Source organism: Dysidea avara, chromosome 2 (genome assembly GCF_963678975.1).
Source record: "Dysidea avara chromosome 2, odDysAvar1.4, whole genome shotgun sequence".
Taxonomy (NCBI): Eukaryota; Metazoa; Porifera; class Demospongiae; order Dictyoceratida; family Dysideidae; genus Dysidea; species Dysidea avara.
Window position 1 is genome coordinate 5,435,584 of NC_089273.1, and position 25,923 is coordinate 5,461,506.

Sequence of the window (25,923 nt, forward strand, 5' to 3'; positions counted from 1 at the left end):
CACCAAGTAGCACACGGTCATCATTATTAGAATATATTACTGCACCATTTTGTGCAGCAGTGTTGTGCATTAAGACAACTTGTGAATTTCTGTGAACATTATTATAGTACAGTCACTATGAGTTGATATGCATCCTCCATTTTGTGTAGCTGTATTACCACTAAAACTAACCTTAGAGTTTCTCTTGATTGTGATGTTGGACATAGTGTGAGAATATACAGCTCCGCCATGTACAGCTTTGTTGTGATCTAATTTCAATGTGGAATTTCCTTCAGACAATATATAGGAGCAATTACTACAATATAAAGCTCCTCCTGTTTCTGCACTGTTATTGGTAAATGTTACTGATGTACTTCCATCAAATGAGATACCACAATGTTCATCACAGTATACAGCTCCTCCACCTCTGGTGGCTGTGTTATGGTTGAATGTGACTGTTGAGCTTTCATTAAATTTGATGTTAGAGCCTAGTAATGAAACTATAGCTCCTCCATGTACAGCAGTGTTGTTAATAAACTTTAATTCTGAATTATCATGGAAATCCATAACAGATTGTTGAGTGAAACCTATGGCTCCACCATAACCCATAGCTGTATTGTTTTGAAAAATAACCATCGAATTACTTTCAGTGATCAAAGTAACTTTGTCATTTGCGTATAAAGCACCTCCATGCTGCATGGCTTCATTACTGTCAAACACAACATCACATAGTTCACTGAGTACAATATTAACATTATCAGTAGAGTGTATAGCTGCACCATCTTGTATTGCAACATTTGTAAGAAAAATAACTGCTGAATGTCCTCTAAATGCTACGTTTGAAGTATTAGCAGATGATATAGCACCACCATTTTGTTTTGTTTTATTGTTGTTAAGAATTACTTTAGAATGTCCTTCAATTATTGTATTGGACATGGTAAGTGCATGGATAGCTCCACCCTGTGTAGCTTCATTACAAGTGAAGTTCACTGTTGAGTTTCCTGCGCACAAAACATAAGAGTTGTTGTTACACCGTACAGCTCCACCAGTTTCTGCACTGTTACTGGTAAATGTTACTGATGTACTTCCATCAAATGAGACATGGCAATGTTCATCACAGTATATGGCTCCTCCACTTCTGGTGGCTGTGTTATCGTTAAATGTAACTCTTGACCTTCTATTGAATGTGATGTTAGATCCTTTCACAGACACTATTCCTCCTCCTGGGCCAGTAGATGCACTATTATCCATAAAATCTATGCTTGTATTTTCATAAATATTTACATTTGAATATTGAATAGAATACATGGCTCCACCTCCATTTGTAGCTTTATTACTTTGAAATATTGTACATGATTGACTTTCAAATAGAACAATGGAATTGTCTTTTAAATAAATAGCTCCTCCTTGTTGAATTGCTTGATTGCTTTGCATAAAAACAGTGGAATTTTCACTGATTACAACTTGGGTCAGAACATTACAATAAATACCAGCACCATTTTTCATGGCTACATTAATACAGAACAACACTCTTGAATGTCCAGTAACAATTACACTGGATTCACCAACAGCTGATATTGCTCCACCATTTTTGTCGGCTGTATTGTGACATAAGGACACATTAGAGTTTTGGTCAAATGTAAGGAAAGATACTTTATCAGAATATATTGCTCCACCATCTGTAGCTCGGTTATTGATAAATGTTACTGTTGCAATTTCTTTATAAATAGCATAAGAGTTGTCAGTACAATGTAAAGCTTTGCCAGTTTCAGCACTGTTATTGGTAAATGTTACTGATGCACTTCCATCAAATGAGATACCACTACGTTTATCACAGTATACAGCTCCTCCACTGGTGTTGGCTGTGTTGTTGTTAAATGACACCATAGAATTGTCACCAAATATTACATTAGTAAGATGTAACGATGCTATAGCTGCCCCAAATTTTACACTATTGTCCTCAAACATTATGTTACAGTTTTGCTTGAATGACAATGTTGAGTGTGAGTTTAGGCAAATGACTGCACCAGACTTTGCTGTATTTCTTCTTGATGTAACACTAGACATTCCTGGATATTGTAGTTATACCATTGCAAGCAAAATTTCTATCAAATGATACCACTGTGTTACCATCAAATGTGATATTAGAGTTATTGTGAGACAGTACTGCTCCACCATCCCTCACTGCAAAATTGTCAAGATATGCTACCACAGAGTTCCCACCAAATTTTACATAAGAATACTGCTTGGAATATATAGCTCCTCCAAAACCTGCATTATTACCTGTAAAAGTTGTGCCCTGATTAATATTAGAAGAATAATCAAATAAAATTCTTCCTCCATAATTTATGGCATGGTTGTCATTAAATGTGACTGATGATTTTCCAGTAACTGTGATACCTGAATATCGACAATACACGGCTCCTCCATCATCACTGGCTTTATTATTATTAAATTTTACCACTGTGTTACCATCAAATGTGATATTAGAGCTATTTTTATTATATTATTATATTTTATAATTGTAAGACTCATATGCATGAGCATAGTACAATGATTAGTTACAAATTAAATTAGAATGTAAGTAAATAAGTAAGTAAATTAATTAAGTAAAAGTAATTAAGTAAGTAAATTAATTAAGGATAAGTAATTAAGTAATTGAAGAGATCACTAGTGTACAAGTGTAGAGAATTGTTGTAGAGTTGGTGCATTGACAGTGACACTTGGTAAAGCATTCCACTGAGGGACTACTCATGGAAAAAAACTGTACTTATAGCTATTAACTGTTGAAGATATTGTAACAAATCTTTTGTTGTGACCTCTAGTGATAAGAGAGTTTTTAATCATACATTCTGGGAGTGAAACATCTATTAAACCATTTAAGATTTTATAAAGGACACATAGAGACTGAATATCTCGTCTTTTCTTCAAGCTGTCCCACTGTAAAGTTGATAACATTTCACTAACACTGCTGTATCTGTTAAAATCAGACATTACATATCTAGCAGCTCTCCTTTGAACAGATTCTAATTTGTTAATGTTAATGTTGGTATAGGGGGACCAAACAAAAGCTGCGTACTCCAAAATTGGTCTGACATATGTACAATAAGCATCAACTCTAATATTCCTCTGACAGAAATGAGTGTTTCTTCTTATGAATGCTAGGGCAGAGTTAGCTCTTTTACAGATACACTCAATATGCTTGTTGAAAGTAAGTTTACTGTCTAATGTAAGTCCTAAGTATTTAGCTTCCTGTACATGGGCAAGCATTTGATCATACAGTGTGTAATGTGTGACAGTTGGATGCACTTTGTGAGTAATTGTTAAAACAACACATTTAATTGGGTTAAATTGCATAAACCATTTGTTTGCCCAATGTTCCAGACAATGTAAATCATTCTGTAGGACATCGGAGTCATGCTTAGAGTGAATTTGGCGATACAATAGACAGTCATCTGCAAATAGGCGACAAGTAGATTTGATACAGCTGGGTAAGTCATTTATAAAAACAAGGAACAGTAAGGGGCCCAATACAGAGCCCTGAGGTACTCCACTGGTAACATTGACAACTTCTGAAATAGAACCATCACAAACAACTTGCTGTTTACGGTTGGTTAAAAAAGACTGAATCCAGTTAATTGTCTCTCCGGTAATTCCGTAGTACCTTAACTTTAACAGTAAGAGTTTATGGGAAACTTTGTCGAAAGCCTTGCTGAAATCCAGCAGTATGCAATCAGTTTGTGCATTGTCATTTAAACTGGATGCTAAGTCATGGACGGTTAATAGTAGTTGAAGTATTGTGAGACAGTACTGCTCCACCATCCCTCACTGCATAATTGTCAAGAAATGCTACCACAGAGTTCCCACCAAATTTTACATCAAAATACTGTTTGGAATATATAGCTCCTCCAAAATTTGCTTTATTACCAGTAAAAGTTATCATTGAGCTGTCTTGATTAATGATATAAGAATAATCAAATAAAATTCCTCCTCCATAATTTATGGCATGGTTGTCATTAAATGTGACTGATGATCTTCCAATAACTGTGATACCTGAATGTCGGCAATACACAGCTCCTCCATCAGAAGCTTCATTACCAGTAAATGTTATGTTAGATGAGTCAAATGTTATGTTAGACATCCATTCAGAAAATACAGCACCACCATAATCTTCAGCACTGTTTCCAATAAATGTCACAACTGAACTTCCTCCAAAAGATTGAGTGGAATGAGTTTGGTAGATAGCTCCACCGTACGTTTCAACAGAATTTCCCTCAAAATTTACATTACACTTGTCATCATATATCACAGTAGAATAGTTACAATAAATGCCTCCAGCAGTTCTTGCTTCATTTCCTCTGAACAATATGTTACCACTAAGGTGAAGAGTAGTGTGCAAAATGTAAATGGATACTCCTTGGTTGCTGATGAAGACAGAATTCTGTACTGAACTGTGAGATAAGTGTTTAGTGGCTGATCCATCAAGGTAAATTACACTTTGAGCAATGCTATTGAAAGAGAAGTTGTTATGTTCAATCGTAAGTCGTGATATAAAACTGGTTTTAGGTGTGTAATGAATAGTTCCACCATGACCTGTATAATGATCATTATGTGTAAAGGTACAATTGCTAATGTTAATGTTCCCTGATACATTTGACAGCATAACAGCTTGTCCTGTTGATTTGTAAAAAGAACAACTTTCGATTGAAACATCTGATGAATTGTAAAACATAATTCCAGGGTTTGAAGTACTCTTTTCATTGTTCATAGGACCGCACATTTGCCATTTTATACCAACAATGGTTACATTTTCACAGCTGACAAACTCTAATCCTCCAACACTTATTACGGGATATTTGTGACCAATAATTGTAACGTTTGCAAATAATGTTAATGTTATAATTGTAGTCGCTGTAATATCAGATGCTACATAGACAATAGCATTGTTTAAATTATTTGTAAGATTGACAAGAGATTGACTTGAATTATCACAAATAGATATTGTTGAATTTCCAGTTAAAGATATGTTAGGGGCAGTGTAAAATATATGTTGAATAGATTTGCTCACATTATGATCATGGTTTGCTTCATTGTATATGATACAAGACATATGGTTAAACTGTACAGCTTTACCTAGTAATATAAGAACTCTGTCATCAGTGAATCTCACAAATGAATTTCCCTCAAATGTAATGTTCGAAGAAGATACTGATGTAACAGCTTGTATATACTTGTTGATGTTTTCATCAAAGCTTACATTTGAATTTCCATCAAATTTGACTAGAGATCTTGTGTTAGAGTAAATAGCTCCACCATGTAGAGCTTTGTTATGAAAATATCTTACTAGTGAATTTCCTGTAAATGATACTGAACTGCGTCTTGAACTGTATATAGCTCCTCCTTAACTGGCTTCATTATTATTAAATGTTACACTTGAGATACCATCAAATGTGATATTAGATGAATACTCACAATATACAGCTCCTCCATCATCACTGGCTTCATTACTATTAAATGTTACTTTTGAGTTACCATCAAATGTGATATGAGATGAATCATAACAATATACAGCTCCTCCATCATCACTGGCTTCATTATTATTAAATGTTACACTTGAGATACCATCAAATGTGATATTAGATGAATACTCACAATATACAGCTCCTCCATCATCACTGGCTTCATTATTATTAAATGTTACACTTGAGTTACCATCAAATGTGATATGAGATGAATAATTCTCACAATGTAAAGCTCCTCCATCATCCCTGGCTTCATTATTACTAAATATTACACTTGAGTTACCATCAAATGTGACATGAGATGAATCATAACAATATACAGCTCCTCCATCATCACTGGCTTCATTATTATTAAATGTTACACTTGAGTTGCCATCAAATATGATATGAGATGAAAACAAACAATATACAGCTCCTCCATCATCACTGGTTTTATTATTATTAAATGTTACACTTGAGTTACCATCAAATGCGATATTAGATGAAGACCTACAATATACAGCTCCTCCACGATAACCGGCTTCATTATTATTAAATGTTACACTTGAGTTACCATCAAATGTGATATGAGATGAAGACTTACAATATACAGCTCCTCCACGATAACCGGCTTCATTATTATTAAATGTTACACTTGAGTTACCATCAAATGTGATATGAGATGAACCAAAGCAAAATACAGCTCCTCCATCATTACTAGCTTCATTATTAAATGTTACATTTGAGTTACCATAAAATCTGATACTAGAACTATCACTGTACATGGCACCACCAAGCCTTGCATAATTGTACATAAATGTAACTATTGAGTTTGCCCTAAAGATCATCAAGGAATGAATTTGATTAATAGATCCACCATTATCCGTAGCAGAGATATTAATAAAATTTACATCAGACTTCTCACAAAATATGACAGCAGAGTTCCTGCTATAAATTCCTCCACCAGACTTTGCTGTATTATCCTTGAACAATACACTACCTCTAATATGAAGATTAGCATTATTTGCAATGTAAATTGGTACTCCTGTGTTGTTGACAAACACATTGTCTTGTATGTAAACATGACCAGTGATCCCGCTACCTGAACCATCAATGTAAACTACACTTTCTCTGGCTCTATTGGAAATAAATTTACTATTTTGGACCACCAACTTGTGTCGATAATGTCTATTAGTATTTGGTGAATAATGTATAGCTGATCCATGTCCACTGTATTCATATTTATGTGTAAAATTACAATTGTTGATGTACACATTTCCAGACACTTCCAAAAGTAAAACGCTTTTTCCTTTGGAGTTATGGAATGAGCATCTTTCAAAGGAAACATTAGACGAGTTGTAGAATTCAATTCCTGGATAATCTTTAGAGCCACGTCCCTCCCACTGGATACTTTCAATGGTTATATTATTGCAGGAGATGAACTTTACTGCACCAACATCATTACACTTTACAACAGGATTTCTGTGTCCTATTATCATGATATTTTCAACACCTTCTATTGTCACAAAAGAGGACAACTCAACATCATTTGTAATGTTGACAATGGTGCTATTCCTGGAGATATTATTTAGAATGTCATCAATTGAATGAAAGGTAAAGTTTCCAGATACACAACAAGGAAGTTTATCCTGACCTCTCTCATTTAAATCAACTGAGCCACTAACAAAGTCATCACTTCTATTCTGAGAAGTATCAGATAGATCATTTGGCATCACTTTTGTAGCTCCTTCAATTTGGCTGAACAAACACACTAGCAGAACAGCAGCTTTGGAAATTTTTAAAAGTTCCATGCTTGTATCGACAGGTAACAAAAATACTAACTTTCCATTCCAGTTACTGATATTTATAGCTTCCACAAAGAGGATATGATGTCACACTGATGATGTCATGATAAATGTACACATTCAGTCAATGATAGTTATAAACATGTTTGTGGAAAACACGAACTGTACATTACTACTTCAGATTCTAGACCTGATAGCTAATTAGACCTATACACCGATTTGATTTTACTAAGCAGTGAACTATTAACACAACTATGTACCATAATATTCTGTTCCTTATTGGCACTTTCATTCACAGTGGGGTAGTACTGTAGTTATGATAGCTGTATAGCCATGTAATCTATTGTAGGTGTTAATAATACTTGTGGTCATGACTTACAGTAAGATCAATTAGTCTTTACTGAATGTGACCGGGCCTGCGAAAATAGGGCATGTGGGTACAAACTACACTCTATCACTTTAGAGGTCATATTTCAGTACTGGAACAGACTATTTGCATTCTGTAACTTGCATCATAAAGCCAATTAACTGCTTACCGAGAGTTGAAAATGTATTGCCATAGCATAATGATACAAAAAGTTATAAGTAATGAAAGTTTGAAAACGTAGGCAAAAATCATGTGCCCACATGCCCTATTTTCGCAGGCCCAGTCACGAATGGTAATAAAGTACTACACTCATACATAAAGGTTAACACACACCCACGCACGCACGCACGCACGCACGCACGCACGCACGCACGCACGCACGCACGCACGCACGCACGCACGCACGCACGCACGCACGCACGCACGCACGCACGCACGCACGCACGCACGCACGCACGCACGCACGCACACACACACAAACACACACACACACGCAAAATATATAATTTTAATGTAGTTTGTTACCTCAACAACAAACAAAAGTTAACAGGCTAGCTTCCTGGAGTGGTGGGTCGGAGCAGAAATCAAGTTTTAGCACCATCTGTCATCTGGTTGATAAGTGCATGTCATAATTAAATTCCACATTCCTATATAGAAGTGGAACTGAGTTGTATCTGCCACAATTGTCTAATTGTGTCATCTGTGTTAGGGTTCGCAACGTGAAAAATGAAGTAGCAAGAAACAAATCCCCGACTATCGTAGTATGTTACCCTTAGTGTCCCATCACTAATACCACCCTTGGTTTGGAACTGAGTTCCTTTGTTGGAGAGACACGCGGATTTTAATATCTCACGTGGTTGATCTTTATTTCGTGCGCTCCAAAGAAGACGTCCAGAGCTCCCAGATTCTGAGTGTGATATCAAGTGTTGTTGGCCTACCAAACCATGTATAGAAGTAAGTAAGACTTTGCCTGTGTTTTCCACGGAGGCTGACTTTCTGCGGATGGGTCGAGAAAATTTTTCGTTCGAGGTGCTCTACCAGCCAAGAGAAGAGAAGCCAACCCTATCACATAAGATGGTAATGAAGTTGGATGTATAAGTATTCTACACACCAAGTTTGAAAGAGCTGCGACCTTTCTAACCATCTGGCTGGCAGAGATGAAATTTTCAGTGCAATGATCTTCAATGATTTTGGTAGGTTGCCTCCTTCCTACTGTTACAAACTGTCTTCCTAGGAGCTTTAAATCAGGGGAAGATCCAAAACAACATCTGAGGCTTCTAAGAAGTGGTCAAATCCTTGACCTTAAAGTTAAAAGGTCATTGGAAGCTACTACTCTAATAGAACATTCAGTATTCTATTAGAACAACCATGTATAGTCACTACATTTGCCATCTACTATTAGTTGTGTCAATTGAACAGCTGTAGACAAGTTGCTTAGTTAATAAAAGTTGCACAGTCATTATAATATTATTTTATAAATAACGTAGAATATAATTTCAGATTAAAAACCTTGTGTATCGGTATGTCAATAATCCTGCATAACCTAGCTAGCTAGCAACTTCTTCAATGTTTAGGGCAAAGGCTATAGCTTTAATTATACTGAAGAACACAATTATGTATAATTTACAATGTTTGAGGTGCATATTGTGCACTTTGATATCATCATGCAGTGTGGTTGGGTGTTTTATGTACAAGTAAAGTAGTCCTCCAGGGATGGCATCCCAGACATCCTGCAATGTACATGATGATAGAATCGCTGCTAGTTTTCACTAATTGTTGACATGTGTAGTTACATTTTTATCCAAACACACTTAGTTAAACACACTTAGTTATAACTGTAGGAGTGCATCTAGCTATAGTTTCATTTGAAACAATGTGGTATATACTTTAAAAAGTTGCACAATGTTAATTTATAGCATTACAATTTCCATTTTGTCATTAGCACTCTCAATCAAGGTGCTAAAGTACAAAAGTGTTCTATGATGGAAATCCAGACTCCTGCCTCAAATCCAGACTCAGTTGATATCATGCTAGGACCAGCACACTAAGTCATTTCCCTGTGTTCTATGTTGCACACTCATCATCTCACTCACATTACTTTGGAAAGCATTCACCAAAGCTGAATCATCCATGATAGCTGTCAATCTAATGATAGTTCATGGAATGATTGGCACTATGATTTTAATGCAGGAATAGCAAGGGTGGACATTATTTAAGGGGGGGTCTAGATTGATGATGCCATGGTCTAGCAGTAAGTTGAAGACCAAAAAAGGTCACTGTACTACCTGTTGGCAATAGTTTCCTAGACTATATCTCCTTATTTATAACTACATACGTAGCTTGCTACACTGCTCCTCTAAGAATAGTGTGACTGCTCTATTATAATTAGAGTATATACTTCAATCTTGACTGCTCTATTATAGTATCTAAATTATTGATGCTATTGAGCTAGGCTCTCCATCACAGCTACAGATAGCTTTAGGGGGGCTAAGCCCCCAAAATTTTTTCACAGGGGTTGCAGCCCTCTTTCTCTGCTGCCTCTGAGGAATAGTCAAATAGACCATTTTACCATAAAGTTGAATTAACAACTTTCAAGTGTAGCACAATAAGCACATGCTAAATTTATAATTATGAGCATAAGTAAGCATGTTTATCACTGCAATGACTCCTTCATAATTAACTCTATAATAATTATCTATATTCAGTAGTTGCATTGTGCTCAATAAGCAGACAAACTGCCAGATCTTTCATTTCTTATTCCAGCTCCTGCATACATTTCCAACATCCTATCATATTAAGCTATATAGTGAGGCACACCATAATTATATACTTGTACATTAACCTACTCACATTCTATAGGTTGCTTCAAGAACAAATTGTCTGATTAGTCTATTACATTACACACATGTAGTTTACAGTCAACAATCATACATATGTATGACCATACGCTTAAATAAATTAGGTCACATAAACTCAATCATCAGTTTCTCATCCATCAATACTCAAAATATTGTGCAAGCTTATAGCCAATTATTCTTTACAAACTAGTTGGCTGAATTTATACCCCAAAATTAATGATTTGTAATGCTACATTTTAGTCTGCTCTAGCCATGCATTTATTAACTTTGATGACAGCTTCATACAGCTGCACTCAACAATCAATGGAACAAACAATCATTGATATGGTAAGGGAAACAATGACATAGGCAGAGATGTAAAATTAATAGATCTAAATGAACAGAAATTTGGCTTCATTGTAGCAGAGAACATTGCAGATTGATGAGTATTTTCAAGATAAGTTTGTTATTTTGAACGGGTGTTGTTACACAGAGCAGTCCAATGCATATGGACCTGTGATAAGCAGAAATCAATACAACAGGTTAAATGCATTCTTTGGACAATAAAATTCACTAATGTGTTCAAGGAATTATTCAACCACGCACATCTCCTTACAAAGTACTTGCAATTAGGAAATAATTATGCCAGCATAATGAAAAGCATAATATATTGGAGTGCTATGCTGCATAATGCTAACATATTAGGTGGATATTTGAAGCTATGGAGCTTAATTCCATGAAAATAGATTGATACTCTCGAATAGAACAGTCAGTGCATAGATGCTGCAATCTGAGCACTCAAATGCATTGTAGATTGATACTCTCTAATAGAACAGTCACTTTTAGTGAAATAATCTAACAGAGCATTCACTGATTAAAATGTTCAAAGATAATTGTCAGAATTGTTGCTAACCTGGCTAAGAGCATAATGCAAGCATAATGGGAATATCTGATGAGCATAATAGGTGAAAATTTAGGGAAATTCCTGAAAGAATTTTGGGCAAAATGTTAAGCATATTTGACTCAGGCCTACTTGCAATTGAATGTAAAAAGTTCTTTAATTAGCCCATACAGACACAGATTCCATCTGGATGTATGCCCCAGGGCTCTGAGACAGTACTTTGGTGTATAGTAATGAGCCATCATATACACTGTACATATGATACCACAAAACACTAGCAAATTAAAGATCTGCATAGATGGATGTCATCCTAGAAATAATTTAAAACTTATAGGGTATTTAAAACTAAATATTAGGGCATTTTCATGGTTATAGCAACACAGGAAGTTTTTTTTCAAATCTGGCTTCCTGAGTTTAAATCTGGGGGGTATTTGTGTTAGCTGTGCATGCCAATTGAAGGTAGAATTTACAAAATTATGCTTTTTGAGATAAAAGCTAACGAACAATTTTGAGAGTTAAGCATGCTATTTTTTTCTAAACTGGGTAAACTTGGGCTCTCAGTTATTTAATAGCCATCACTATATGCATGATTTTTGCTAGTTGTATACAGACTATCCCTAGGAGATTTTTAAAATTAATCTGATACGGAATCTGAGAGCATTTTAATGTTGTGTTTGCAATTTTTAACTAGGGAAAATTTTACATATGAACGACTTTAGGATTGAATCAGAGAGCATTTTTGATAAGTTTTTAGTGTGTCATTTTAAAAACAAGCTTAACCTGAGTATAGTGTAGTGGTCACTCACAATTTTAAGGGGTGCATCTGAGATTTTAGTGGGAAAATTTCCCCCTAACAGCCCTAGACTGTAAATATGATAGCTGCATAGCCATGCAATGTACGGTTGTAAGTGCTAATACTTGTGGTCTTTTACTGTCTATGACAAATCTTTACTGAAGGGTAATGAAGTACTACACTTGTACATAAATGCTAACACACACACATGCACATACACACAAAATATATAAACTTATCAAAGCGATATCAACAGTGGCTGCTATTAACAAAGGAGTAATAGGATAATAGGATTTGCAAATGGATGAATTGAAGACCAGTTTTATTAGTTATTTGCTCTCAACTGCACCAATTTTGTACTATAGGGTTACATAAGGGTAACATGCAAATGATAGAATACTAAAGTGTGTATTATAGTGAACATGTTGTAAACATACACTAATTTTATAGTCAATACTATAGCTAGAAGGGAAGCAATGTATCACTAAAGCATATAATACTCAGAAAGTGTTATGTGTTTATAGCTGTGGACTGTAACTTAAACTTTTACATACACATCAGCTATAATTTTTTATACACATGAAACCAGGCTTCCACACACATCCAAATTTATGATTTTAAAGGACCATACTTCAGTATAGGAGTAAGCTATCACTTTCACATTTTGACCTATTATTGAATAAAACAATGAAAGAATTGTGTGTAATTTTCAGGTCAATAGTGTACTGACTTGTCAAATTACAAGTGTTTAAAGTCAAAGAATTGGATGTGTGGAAGCCTGGTTTTGTCAAATCCAGTCACATATTGTAACTAATTAATTTCCTGCCTGCCTGATAGCTTCAGACAAGTGTACTAACTAAGTTGATAATTTCACTGTTAGACATCATCACGGCTAAACAGTTGCCATTTGACAGCTCACCATATTGGTATATATGTAAAATGAATGCATCATATGATGTGCTTATCATTTTTTAAACTGCTTTCAGAGACCTGTGTGCTGCCAAACCAATTAACCACTATAATTCATGTTGGTCTACAGTTTATACAATTACAGTATATTCAATGTGTTAATTAGTTAAGAAACACTGTAAATTATCACTACTCTCAACCAGTTACATGATACTGTTAGCATCACAACTTTTGCAACTTCTGTTTGGCTTTTCATGGAATTCAGAAAAGAATATAAACAATTCCTTTTTAGCTCACAACATTATTACAATAGTACAACTCCTGTTTTGCTTTTCATGGAAATTCACAAGGATGTGACCATTTCTTTTAGAATATTTGTGTAGACTACATCATTGCCCACACCTCAGACACCTGACCCATCTCAAAGTCTCACTGTGATCTACCAGTTACATATCATCACAGCCACAAGAATTTTCATTATACAGTACAGTAATAGTGTACATTAGAGATCATACAGAGGTTTGTCTTCAAGATGGCATAATACTTCAAATAAGTTGCTATGGAACTTTCTTTACTAAGCATTTTTACTGACTATACTTATAATGATCAAGACACACGGTAGTGTGTCGTGCGGCCCAAGAAGCCGGCGCGTAACACCCGTGAGTATATTGACAGGAAGAAAGAAAACGCAATTTTCGCACCTCCGTAGCTCTGTGCTGCCTTGATGAAACAAGATTATTTTTGTTGTGGACACACCCTCCACCTTCAGCACTCCACATTTCAAATTTGAGCGAAATCGCTTCAAGCGTTCCCGAGATATGCGACTTCAACAATTGGCTTAGTTTCTTCGTTTTTTTGAGAGAGAACCATCATTAATAATTGATGAGAAAACATGCATGATTACAAACAAATTATATATTATGTGTCCTCGGACAACATGCGACCACATGTCTGACCAACAGTGGACAGCAGTGGGCATGGCAAGGAAAAAAATATTATAAATTTAGGTACAAAACTAAAGTTACAGCTTAAATTATATACAGATTAAAAACAGTCCGGGTTGATTGTCCATTCTTTAGAGTTCCTACCATAAAATATTCTCTGTGAAGCAAAAATTGAGGCACTGGCCATCTTGAACAAAAGATTTCTAGCACTTCCTTTGGAAATAGGGATACTTGCCTGGTAAAATTTATCACATCCTTAATTGCAGCAATAGAACTAGGTTGAAAATGGCCCAAAACACTGACTTCCACAGTTCTGTAGCAGTGAGGAATCTTCAAACGATCCAATTCAGCCAAAAGCTGTACATACTCAGGTTTATAAAGTTTGCGGTTGTGTGCAGACTCCAAATGATGTATTGAGTCCAATGGACATGTAAGCTCTATAATGCCCATCGATGCAGAGTGTCTGTTATAGATGACAACATCGGGTCTGTAAGGAGTGACTAAGACATTGGAGGGGATGGTTTCAGGAGGAGAGTCATTAAAACGATGTCCCTGCAGGTCCGCATAGACACTGACCATCTGGCAATCAGAAAAGAGAGTAATTAACTGAGAAAATAAAGTGAACAGTACTTGATTATGTCTATAGGTGTACCTTTGTTGGGATAGTGCTACTGGGCAACCACCTAAAATATGAGCGGTAGTTGGCCGGTTAGAGTCACAAAGGGTACACTTGGCACCACACTGTATGTGCCAGCGACGCAGGTTAACAGCAGTAGGCAGAGTGTCCGAGGATGCTCTCAACAAGAAAGAAAGTTGCCCAGGGTGAAATCCAGTCATTAACTTATTCCATGTTCTGCAGCTAGTTTCTAACCTAGCAGAATCCAAAAATTTGCATTGCACAGTGAGTTGATTGAGATGGGCTTCACTGTCAGAAGTAATTTTACTAGTCAAATCATCCTTAGCTCTCTTGTAAAGAGACCGTGCTGATGGTATATCGGACAATTGGCTTTGGGCAGCCGACAATATATGGAATAATCTTGATTCTGGAACTGCAGAAAATCATTACCAAGATGGAGATGCAAGCCCAATTCCTGCAGCTGAGGATCAGATGATGCACAGATACATGAAAGCAAACTAAGTTTTGCCTCTCTTGACACACAAGAGACACTGGGGCAACAAATTCCCGGATAGTATAGGATTACCCGAGTAGCATTCCTTGGAAGCTGCAACCATTTCTTAAGATAACGAGTGACCATAGATTCGAGTTGTTTAATAGTATGGTTAGTGATTGCATCAACACATAGATGGAATCTTAACAGTGACAAGATGTAATTCCTATAAATCCAGAGCTTATACTCTCCCCTAACAGGAAGAGAATCAGTAGCTGTTAGTAAACCGGACAGACGAGAAGTCATATTCTTGTTTGCAGTAGATTTGGTAGCTGACAAAGACACATCAATTAGTTTTCCCAGAAATTTTGTGCCACCCTCAGTAATCAATTTTGTGGTCCCACCTGATAACGGAATTCTCTGTGACAAATGTTTAGAGCCATCAAATAGAAATGAAATCTTCCTATTTTTATTCCTCTTTTCGCACACTTACAAAAACTACTATAAAACGCGAACGCCATATCCGATCGCCTTGAAATTTGGCACACAGAAGGGGGGTATACAGGCGCATCTTTGTTCCAACTTTGGTTGGAATACGATAAACAGGCAAAGAGTTATGAGCGATTAATCACGAAAAATAACACCTATCTGTTGTCACGCCTACAGGGTAAACCGCGTATGGGAAGAAGCTGAAAATCGGTGGGTGAATAGGTTAACTATTGAACCTCAAACCTTTTGTGGTTTGAAAGAAATCGAGCTAAAACCCAAGAAGATACAACGAAAAAACCAACAGTGTGTAACAATTACGCAATCGAGATTAGCTAATAAAAAACGACTGCTTGCCACGCCTACCAGATAAACCGCTCGGGGTAATACTTTGACAATCGCTGTACATATGGAGTTATCATCTTAGAAAGGTTCTTCAATGGTGCAGAAGAATCAGACTTAAAGCCACGGAGTTATAACACGAAATCCAACTTGGTGTAGCAAGTGCGAGATCGAGATACTCTAATAGAGCAGTCATCCTAATAGAGCAGTCATCCTAATAGAGCAGTCATCCTAATAGAGCAGTCATCCTAATAGAGCATTCACCCGAAAGAGAATTCAAGAGATCAGTTAGAAACAAGTAAACTGTATAGAGATCAGCTACAAACAAGTCACCCTGTAGAGAGATCAGCCACAAACAATTCACCCTGTAGAGAGATCAGCTAGAAGAAATTACCTTGTAGGGAATTCATGCAACTATAGAAAGAGATAATTCAGCTAGAAGAAATCACCTTTTAGAGTTCAGCTACAAAGAAACCACAATGTAGAGAGTTCAGCTACAAACAAATCGCCCTGTAGAGAGATCAGCTAGAAGAAGTTACCTTGTAGAGAGTTCAGCTACAAAGAAACCATCATGAAGAGAGTTCAGCTGCAAACAAATCACCTGTAGAGAGTTCAGCTACAAACAAATCTCCCTGTAGAGAAATCAGCTAGGAGAAGTTTCCTTGTAGAGAGTTCAGTTACAAAAAAACCTCCATGTAGAGAATTTCTTTACAAACTAGTGACCTTGTAGAGACATCAGCTAGAAGAAGTTACCTTGTAAAGAGTTCAGCTACAAAGAAACCATTCTGTAAAGAGCTCAGCTGCAAAAAAATCACCTTTACAGAATTCCACTACAAACAAATCACCCTATAGAAAGATCAGCTAGAAGAAGTTACCTCGTAGAGAGTTCAGTTACAAAGAAACCACCATGTAGAGAATTCATTTACAAACTAGTGACCCTGTAGAGACATCAGCTAGAAGAAGTTACCTCGTAAAGAGTTCAGCTACATAGAAACCATTCTGTAAAGAGCTCAGCTGCAAACAAATCACCTGTACAGAATTCAGCTACAAACAAATCACCCTGTAGAGAAATCAGCTAGAAGAAGTTACCTTGTTGATAGTTCAGCTGCAAACAAATCACCCTGTAGAGAGATCAGCTAGGAGAAGTTACCTTGTAGAGAGTTCAGCTACAAAGAAACCATCATGTGGAGATTTCAGCTGCAAACAAATTACCTGTAGAGAGTTCAGCTACAAACCAATCTCCCTGTAGAGAGATCAGCTAGAAGAAGTTACCTAGTAGACAGTTCAGTTACAAAGAAACTACCATGTAGAAAGTTCAGCTACAAACTAGTGACCTTGTGAAGACATCAGCTAGAAGAAGCTACCTTGTAGAGAGTTCAGCTACAAAGAAACCATTCTGTAAGAGCTCAGCTGTAAACAAATCACCTGTACAGAATTCAGCTACAAACAAATCACCCTGTAGAAAGATCAGCTAGAAGAAGTTACCTTGTAGTGAGTTCAGCTACAAAGAAACCATCATGAAGAGAGTTCAGCTACAAACAAATCTCCCTGTAGAGAGTTTATTTAGAAGAATTTACCTTGTAGGGAGTTCAGTTACAAAGAAACAATTCTGTAAAGAGCTCAGCTGCAAACAAATCACCTGTACAGAATTCAGCTACAAGCAAATCACCCTGTAGAGAGATCAGCTAGAAGAAGTTACCTTGTAGAGAGTTCAGCTTTAAATTTAAAGAAACCATCATGTGGAGAGTTCAGCTGCAAACAAATCACCTGTAGAGAGTTCAGCTACAAAGAAACCACCATGTAGGGAGTTCAGCTAGAAGAAGTTGCCTTGTAGAGAGTTCAGCTGCAAAGAAACCATCATGAAGAGAGTTCAGCTACAAACAAATCTCCCTGTAAAGAGTTCAGTTAGAAGAAGTTACCTTGTAGAGAGTTCAGCTACAAAGAAACCATCATGAAGAGAGTTCAGCTACAAACAAATCACCCTGTAGAGAGATCAGCTAGAAGAAGTCACCTTGTAGAGAGTTCAGCTACAAAGAAACCACCATATAGAGAGTACAGATGCAAACAAATCACCCTGTAGAAAAATCAGCTACAAACAAATCACCCTGTAGAAAGATCAGCTAGAATAGAAGAAGTCACCTTGTAGAGAGTCCAGCTACAAAGAAACCACCATGTAGGGAATTCAGCTAGAAGAAGTTACCTTGTAGAGAGTTCAGCTACAAAGAAACCATTCTGTAAAGAGCTCAGCTGCAAACAAATCACCTGTATAGAATTCAGCTACAAACAAATCACCCTGTAGAAAGATCAGCTAGAAGAAGTCACCTTGTAGAGAGTTCAGCTACAAAGAAACCACCATGTAGGGAGTTCAGCTAGAAGAAGTTACCTCGTAGAGAGTTCAGCTACAAAGAAACCATCATGAAGAGAGTTCAGCTGTAAACAAATCTCCCTGTAAAGAGTTCAGTTAGAAGAAGAGAGTTCAGCTACAAAGAAACTATTCTGTAAAGAATTCAGCTGCAAACAAATCACCCTGTAGAGAGATCAGCTAGAAGAAGTCACCTTGTAGAGAGTTCAGCTACAAAGAAACCACCATATAGAGAGTACAGATGCAAACAAATCACCCTGTAGAAAAATCAGCTACAAACAAATCACCCTGTAGAAAGATCAGCTAGAATAGAAGAAGTCACCTTGTAGAGAGTCCAGCTACAAAGAAACCACCATGTAGGGAATTCAGCTAGAAGAAGTTACCTTGTAGAGAGTTCAGCTACAAAGAAACCATTCTGTAAAGAGCTCAGCTGCAAACAAATCACCTGTATAGAATTCAGCTACAAACAAATCACCCTGTAGAAAGATCAGCTAGAAGAAGTCACCTTGTAGAGAGTTCAGCTACAAAGAAACCACCATGTAGGGAGTTCAGCTAGAAGAAGCTACCTCGTAGAGAGTTCAGCTACAAAGAAACCATCATGAAGAGAGTTCAGCTGTAAACAAATCTCCCTGTAAAGAGTTCAGTTAGAAGAAGTTACCTTGTAGAGAGTTCAGTTACAAAGAAACCATTCTGTAAAGAACTCAGCTGCAAACAAATCACCCTGTAGAGAGATCAGCTAGAAGAAATTACCTTGTAGAGAGCTCAGCTACAGTAATAAGAAACCACCATGTAGAGAGTTCAGCTGCAAAGAAATCACCCTGTAGAAAATTCTGCCACAAACAAATTGCCCTGTAGAAAGATCAGTTAGAAGAAGTTATCTTGTAGAAAGTTCAGCTACAAAGAAGCCACCATGTAGAGAGTTCACCTAGAAGAAATTACCTTGTAGAGAGTTCAGCTACAAAGAAACCATCATCTAGATAGTTCAGCTGCAAACAAATCACCTGTAGAGGGTTCAGTTAGCAGAAGTTACCTTGTAGAGAGTTCAGCTACAAAGAAACCATTCTGTAAAGAGCTCAGCAGCAAAAAAAATCACCTGTACAGAATCCAGCTACAAATAAATCACCCTGTAGAGAGAACAGCTAGAAGAAGTTACCTTGTTGATAGTTCAGCTACAAACAAATCACCCTGTAGAGAGATCAGCTAGAAGAAGTTGCCTTGAAGAGTGTTCAGTTACACAGAAACCACCATGGACAGTTCTGTAACAAATATATGTATTATATAAAATGGCCACTTCTCTTGTTCAGAATCTGTTATAAATGCTGATAAAACATATTAATGTTGATTTTTATCATAACTGCATTTAGAGACTTGTATGTATTGCCACTGGTAAGAGCCACATAGTCAGTAAAACTAAATAACCACTAATTTTATGGTGGTCTACAGTTACAGCCAATATGGTAGTTAAGAAGCACTAAATGATCACTACCTCAATCAGTTACATAGTATCACAACTTGTGAAACTTCTGTTTGGAATTTTCGTGGAACCTCAAAGGATATGACAATTTCTTTTTAGGACACAATACTTGTATACACCACTTTTATACCAGACCTCTTATCTCCATACTAGACCTCTTAACTCCATACCAGACCTCTTAACTCCATACCAGACCTCTTCACTTCATGTAGTCTGTTCAATTTTCAAACTATCTTAATGTTTCAGTGTGATGTATCAGTTAGTGGTGGATATAGAATTTTTAAAAGGGAGTTCTGAAAGTTAGTATAGCTGAAAAATAATGCATCTCCAGGACATTTCTCCTGAACATTTTGAGATTTTAGAAGCTATGAGATTGAATTTTAGGTTAACACTCACCATAAATCTAATGCTTTAGACTGTAGTAAATACTATAGCTAACTATATAGTTGTAATTAAGCTGTAGCATTGATTGTTTTATTAGAGTAGTTATGTGACTGCTCTATTAGAGTATCTCAATCATTTTAGCTGATGTAGTGGGAGGTGATAAGTGAAATGTTGCTGATGGTTTACTAGTTATAAAAATAATGGTGTTAGTTAAGTGCAATATCATGCATGCCACTGGAATATGGTGGATATAGTTGTTTGCTATGACAAATTGTCAATGCAGCAATAATGAAGCTAGTTAGAGCTAATAAAATTTAAAAGGGGGTTTCTGTTAAAACCCATCTAGATCTGACACTATAAAATCAAACATTTATTTTTACACATATGATGAAAAGTGCTTTCATTTTAGTGTGCCATTCCACAACTGTTTGCTGGTCTAACAAGACTAGTACAGATTATGATAGGAATTTAAGAGCCTGTAAATTATTTGCTATATAGTTGCTGTACAATTGTAAATCAACTATCATAATGTTTCTATAATAATGTTTAGTGGTAGAACTCCAAGGTCTTTCAATGAAACTTTGGAAGATCTATATGATTATTATAACAGAATAGCAATAAAGGAATGTGTGAACACGGTGGGTTTTCACTTGGCCAATCACATACTCTTGTTTATAAGTGTGTGTGTGTGGGTGTGGGTGTGTGCGCACGCGTGTGTGTATGTGTGTGTGTGTGTGAGTGTGGGTATATAATGATACCAATGGTAAATGATAATATGACATCACTAGTATCTAGTTAGTGCCAGACAAAACACTAACCAGCTGTCAAAATTAACAGTTTCAATATCAACCAAACAGTCCTGGTCAGTCACTGTGGTGTACTAACATTATCATCTTTAATGGCCCTGGGTACAAACCTGATCTAGTAATGATTTGTGTGCCTTATACTGTTAAACACTACAAATATATGATAATGTAAATGAACTCTATTATTGAAGCAGAATCTTTAGAATATTCACACCATAGATTTAACTTTACTTTCTGAGAGTTTACCCCTCCTGGATGTAACCAGCTGTATTATGTTGTCTTTCCAGTAAAAAAAAACCTACTTCATGAAAACCATATACTGTAACTAATTTCCTGCCTGTCTGATACCTTCAGACAAAGTGTACTAACTAAGTTGATAATTTCACTGTTAGTCATGGCTAAACAGGTGCCATTTAAGAGCTTACCATATTGGTATGTAAAATGAATGCATCATGTGCTTATCATTTTAAAACTGCATTCAGAGACTTGTGTGCTGCCACTGGTATAATTTAATTTGAGTACTCACTGAGATCACATGACCCAGCTCAAAGCCTCACAGTAATTTATTTTTAAATGAAATGATGCCATAAAGGTGACCAGATTAGCGAAAAGGTACCTTTTCCACACATTTGACAGCTAACAAAATAATGTAATACTTGACTCATTATACTGATTAACTTGCTCTTAGTATCAAAATGTAGCCAGATACTGTAGCTACATTCATTGAACATTTCAAGCAATTATATGACATTATAAAAAGTTATGAAGCTTTAAAGTTCAACAAATGGGTCAAATATTGTGTGAAAAAGGTACCTTTTCACAAATAGGCTGTAGTAGTGGGTTGGCGTCGCAATTTGATACGGGTCACTTGTCAGGAACACTAATATCAGCACTTTGTGTACCAATGCTGTTACTCTAAAACATTGATATTAAACGTATCACGATTACAATAATTTAGTACCTACAGTAGTATTTGTGAACACTCAATCATTAACTCTAGAGAGTAGTCAAATGCTGAAAGGACAAGATAGTTTCAGCTAGCTGTAATAAAAATTTAATTAAAATTGAAACAGCTAGAGATCGCAAACAAATAGAAATCAGTACTACAATTAAGAATTTCAAACCATTCTAAGACCCCACCACTTCAAGAATATGTAGTTACATGAATACATAACTACTAGTTTTTATAGATTTAATTAAAGAGTATTCACTTGTATATCTTAGAGCTACTTGGTGGCTAAGTGAACTGGGCTTTAGAATGGATATCATCCTTTCACTGAATGTGCACACTTTCAAGCAACATCAATATCGTTCTCATGTCAAAATCAGTGGTCGAATTGAAGGTATACGGAGGTGTACGAAGTGCACCTTGATAATTTTTTAACTGAATTAGTAGCTAGCTAGCTAGCTATCCGTGCTAGCAGTCATGTAGCTAGCATCCCTCAATAAAGAACATCCATGAAACACTAGTTACTGCATAATAGTAACACATTCTTACTTGTTGTAAAGTGATTTTCCAGCCAGTTGATCTCCTAATCCCGCAATTCTCAAAGCTTCCTTTCGTGAGGTGTGCATTAATTAGAACTCACGGTGTTTATTTTGCAAGTATTCAATCTAATTTATGTATCATCTACCCCTTCTACTGCATGTGTCTACCAAGGAAGTAATAGGTGATCAGTTGATATGAAAAGCAGCAAAGCAGTGTAGAAGAAGATTGTAGTGAGTCTAGTGTATGATACAGAGCAAGTACCAACTAGTAGTGACATTCTAACACATTTACCTACTGTAGTTTTTGGAACAAGAAAATGTGGCTGGATGAATTACCTTCCTATACCTTTGGTTTATTTGTGTAAATCATAAATTGGATTGCTGCACTTGTAAAGAGTTACCATCTCTTTAGGTGTAGATGCTGCAAAGAATATTCATCATTCTCATGAAAGGCAATCAAAATTACCACCAGAATCATTCTCTAAAGATCAATTTTTCAAAATTTCCTTATAGACTTTATTAGTATTCATACTTCCAGCACTGAATTTTCATAAACATTGACAAATTTTACATTTACAAATTTTATTCAAAATCACTACCAAATTCAATCTCAAAATTACTGAGGAAACTATACTAACTATTTCTGTTTTGTAGCTCAGTATCCCATTCAAAAACAGCTTATAGCTGTAAAAAAAGTGCGCATCCAAGTAAAGCAGAGTTAACTGAGACAAAAAGTAATGATATCATAATGCGGCCATGTGCGAGGTGTGCAAGTTGTAATATTAATATTAGCTAATCAGATAATTAGGCTTGTGGGAATTATGCTCAAAATTTTCATCATTATTCTATTCCGAATTTCTTTTAAAAACTTATCATTATGCCTTTTATTATTCCCAAAAATACTCATTATTTCCAAAATTATTCCTACTTTTTATAACTTGTTCTTCTCTTTAGTAAGTAAATTGTACAGCAAGACTTTAAAGTACTAAATCTAGCTGTGTCAATTCGTCAGAAAAGCTTTTTTGCTAGCAAGATGCTCAGTTACTAGTATAATGGGTAACGAAATATTCCATGCCGATTGTTCTATTAGAGTAAGTGACTGCTCTATTAGAGTATCTCGATCTTAATTTATTTTTATGCCAATTATGCTCTAAAAATGCATCAAAATGCTGGAATAGTGCTCAATTCTTTTACCCCATCATTATTCCCGAAATTATTCGGGCATAATTCCCGCATCCCTACAGATAATACAATGTTATTGTTAAAGTGTTAATGAGAACTATGTGATGCTGCTATTTTTAAGTGTGTGAGCATCTTCATAATTGCCACACAAATATAATTCTCAATAAAGCAATGTGTATAGATTCTCTGATAGCAATAAATAGTTTGAGTTTGGCCACCTTTCCTTTGTTCGTAGCATTGCCGTATACAGGAAAGACGGCCAAACTCAAACTATTTATTGCTATCAGAGAATCTATACACATTGCTTTTATTATTGAGAATTATATTTGTGTGGCATTTATGAAGATGCTCACACACTTAAAAATAGCAGCATCACATAGTTCTCATTAACACATTAACAATAACATTGTATTATCTGATTAGCTAATATTAATTTTACAACTTGCACACCTCGCACATGGCCGCATTATGATATCATTACTTTTGTCGCAGTTAACTCTGCTTTACTTGGACGCGCACTTTTTTACAGCTATAAGCTGTTTATGGATGGGATTTCAATACTTTTTGTTAGAATAAGCAATGCACTGTTGATAACAATAGGTAAGTTTCCATGGTTTTGACAGAAACCCCAGATTACAGTGACAGAATATTAAAATATAACTGTAATTTTAGTGGCCAGGGCTGCCCACATGGGGGGGGGGGTAACTGGGGTATTTTTTCCCCCTGTCCCAGCCCGAAAGGGGCCCCTTGAATACCTGTTTAAAGAAAGATCGATATACTCTAATAGAGCAGTCAGGATCTAGACCCTTCCTTGCCCCTGGGCTCCTCTTTAACTCTTTTCCCTGGGCTCTCTAATTTCTCTGGACGGCCCTGTTAGTGGCATGCAATTGCAGTCAACTACCACCCATTTTAACTAGTAAACCCTTAATAACACTTTGCCTTTCATCTTGCACTGCATTAAAACGATCAAGATACTCTATTAGAGCAGTCACAAAACAGCTGTAACACAGCAATCAATATTTAGCATAGTTACAACTTCTGCTTAGCATCGGATTGCATAGTTTAAATTACTAGCTACTTACAGACTTTACAGTATAAAAATATGGCACTTGTAGAAATGTGACTGTTCTATTAGAGTATCTCGATCTACTTCAAGCATTGACTAATTCAAGTGAAGAAGCTACGCCACTGCCAAGAGGTCTTGTGAAATGAAATGAGAATAGTAAAGAAAAGGCAAGTATGTACAGACTACAGAGACAATAGAAGGGCGCGTAATTATGTCCTGTTGTAAATAAATGCCTTTAAAATTTATATTACTACTAAATAAGCGCACCAGAATAGGCTTGTGAGGCTGTTGTCTCCAAGGTTGTTTCATTACTTGTCTTTTCGTGTTGAAGGGATTTAGTCACATTTGGTGAGTTTAACTATACATGTATTTGTGTTGTAAAACTTAATTGTAAAAAGGCGATTAGCACATATCATGATAAACATGTATTTGTCACAATAGTCGAATAGAGTCTCTCACGATTATTATACGAGACATTGGACCAGGGTAAAAAATATACTGTAATATTTAGAGGTTGTAGCGTTTGTATATCTTAGTATCTTAATAAATAATCCTCCATGATCACTAATCACTAATAGTACAGTGAAAACTGGTCATTATTCAGGCTGTAGGGACAAAAATTTTCTGACCTAGCTTTTTAAAGAGGTGACTGCATTTTGCGGCCTTAAAAAAGGTAAGAAGCATGCTGTTCTAACTGGCTATAGAGATGGATTTAGTGTGTGACAGCGTATGAGACAGTGAGTGCTGGCAGCAAGGGGGCAGCCAATCTGTTAGAGCACCAAAGGCACTGCTTCAGACTTAGGCAGTTGGCTGTCAGCCCAAAGTGTAAAAGTTTCACTATTGGTCCTTATAAGCTCCTGATGAAGAAAGTGATGAAGTCATTATCCATAGGATATATTTTTCAGAGTATCCATTTCAGTTCTACAATACAGTAGCCAAGCATAAGATGAACATAGCACAGCATTCCGGTGATTTAGTGGTGACCACAATACTGCCTGAGGTAAACTGTGGTGAGATTTGAGACTACCGGAAGCCCCACAATGCCTTCAACACATGAAATACCAAATATCTAATGCCTGGCTTTCATCCACAGTGGACCTGTCTTGGTGGCCACTTGTACAGAAGGAAAACAGCTGCCACACAGTCTTTTGAGCGAACAGCTAGTTTCCACACCTCTTAATTATCAAT

The 25,923-nt window shown here is 36.3% G+C and overlaps 2 protein-coding genes across 2 annotated transcripts; both read right to left on the minus strand.

Moving 5' to 3' along the window:
- Window positions 1-69: 69 nt before the first annotated feature.
- On the minus strand, window positions 70-2,046 carry LOC136246375 (probable outer membrane protein pmp6). The gene has a single exon (XM_066037767.1). It carries the CDS (start codon window positions 2,044-2,046, stop codon window positions 70-72), a length of 1,977 nt encoding a protein of 658 aa, XP_065893839.1.
- A 1,702-nt stretch (window positions 2,047-3,748) lies between these two features.
- Window positions 3,749-7,291, minus strand: LOC136246377 (probable outer membrane protein pmp6). Its single transcript, XM_066037768.1, has 3 exons — window positions 5,656-7,291; window positions 5,386-5,568; window positions 3,749-5,334 (listed from the first exon to the last, which is right to left on the minus strand). Exons 1-3 carry the CDS (start codon window positions 7,289-7,291, stop codon window positions 3,749-3,751), a joined length of 3,405 nt encoding a protein of 1,134 aa, XP_065893840.1.
- Window positions 7,292-25,923: the final 18,632 nt, after the last annotated feature.

Excerpts from the sequence above, each read along its gene's own strand:
- LOC136246377 (XM_066037768.1), bottom strand. The coding sequence starts at position 7,291 with ATGGAACTTTTAAAAATTTCCAAAGCTGCTGTTCTGCTAGTGTGTTTG. Across the intron at positions 5,569-5,655 it reads ATTTAATAATAATGAAGCCA|CCAGTGATGATGGAGGAGCT; the intron begins GTGATGATGGAG and ends ATAATAATGAAG. Across the intron at positions 5,335-5,385 it reads ATTTAATAATAATGAAGCCA|GAAATTCACTAGTAAGATAT; the intron begins GTTAAGGAGGAG and ends TATCATTTACAG.
- LOC136246375 (XM_066037767.1), bottom strand. The coding sequence starts at position 2,046 with ATGTCTAGTGTTACATCAAGAAGAAATACAGCAAAGTCTGGTGCAGTC.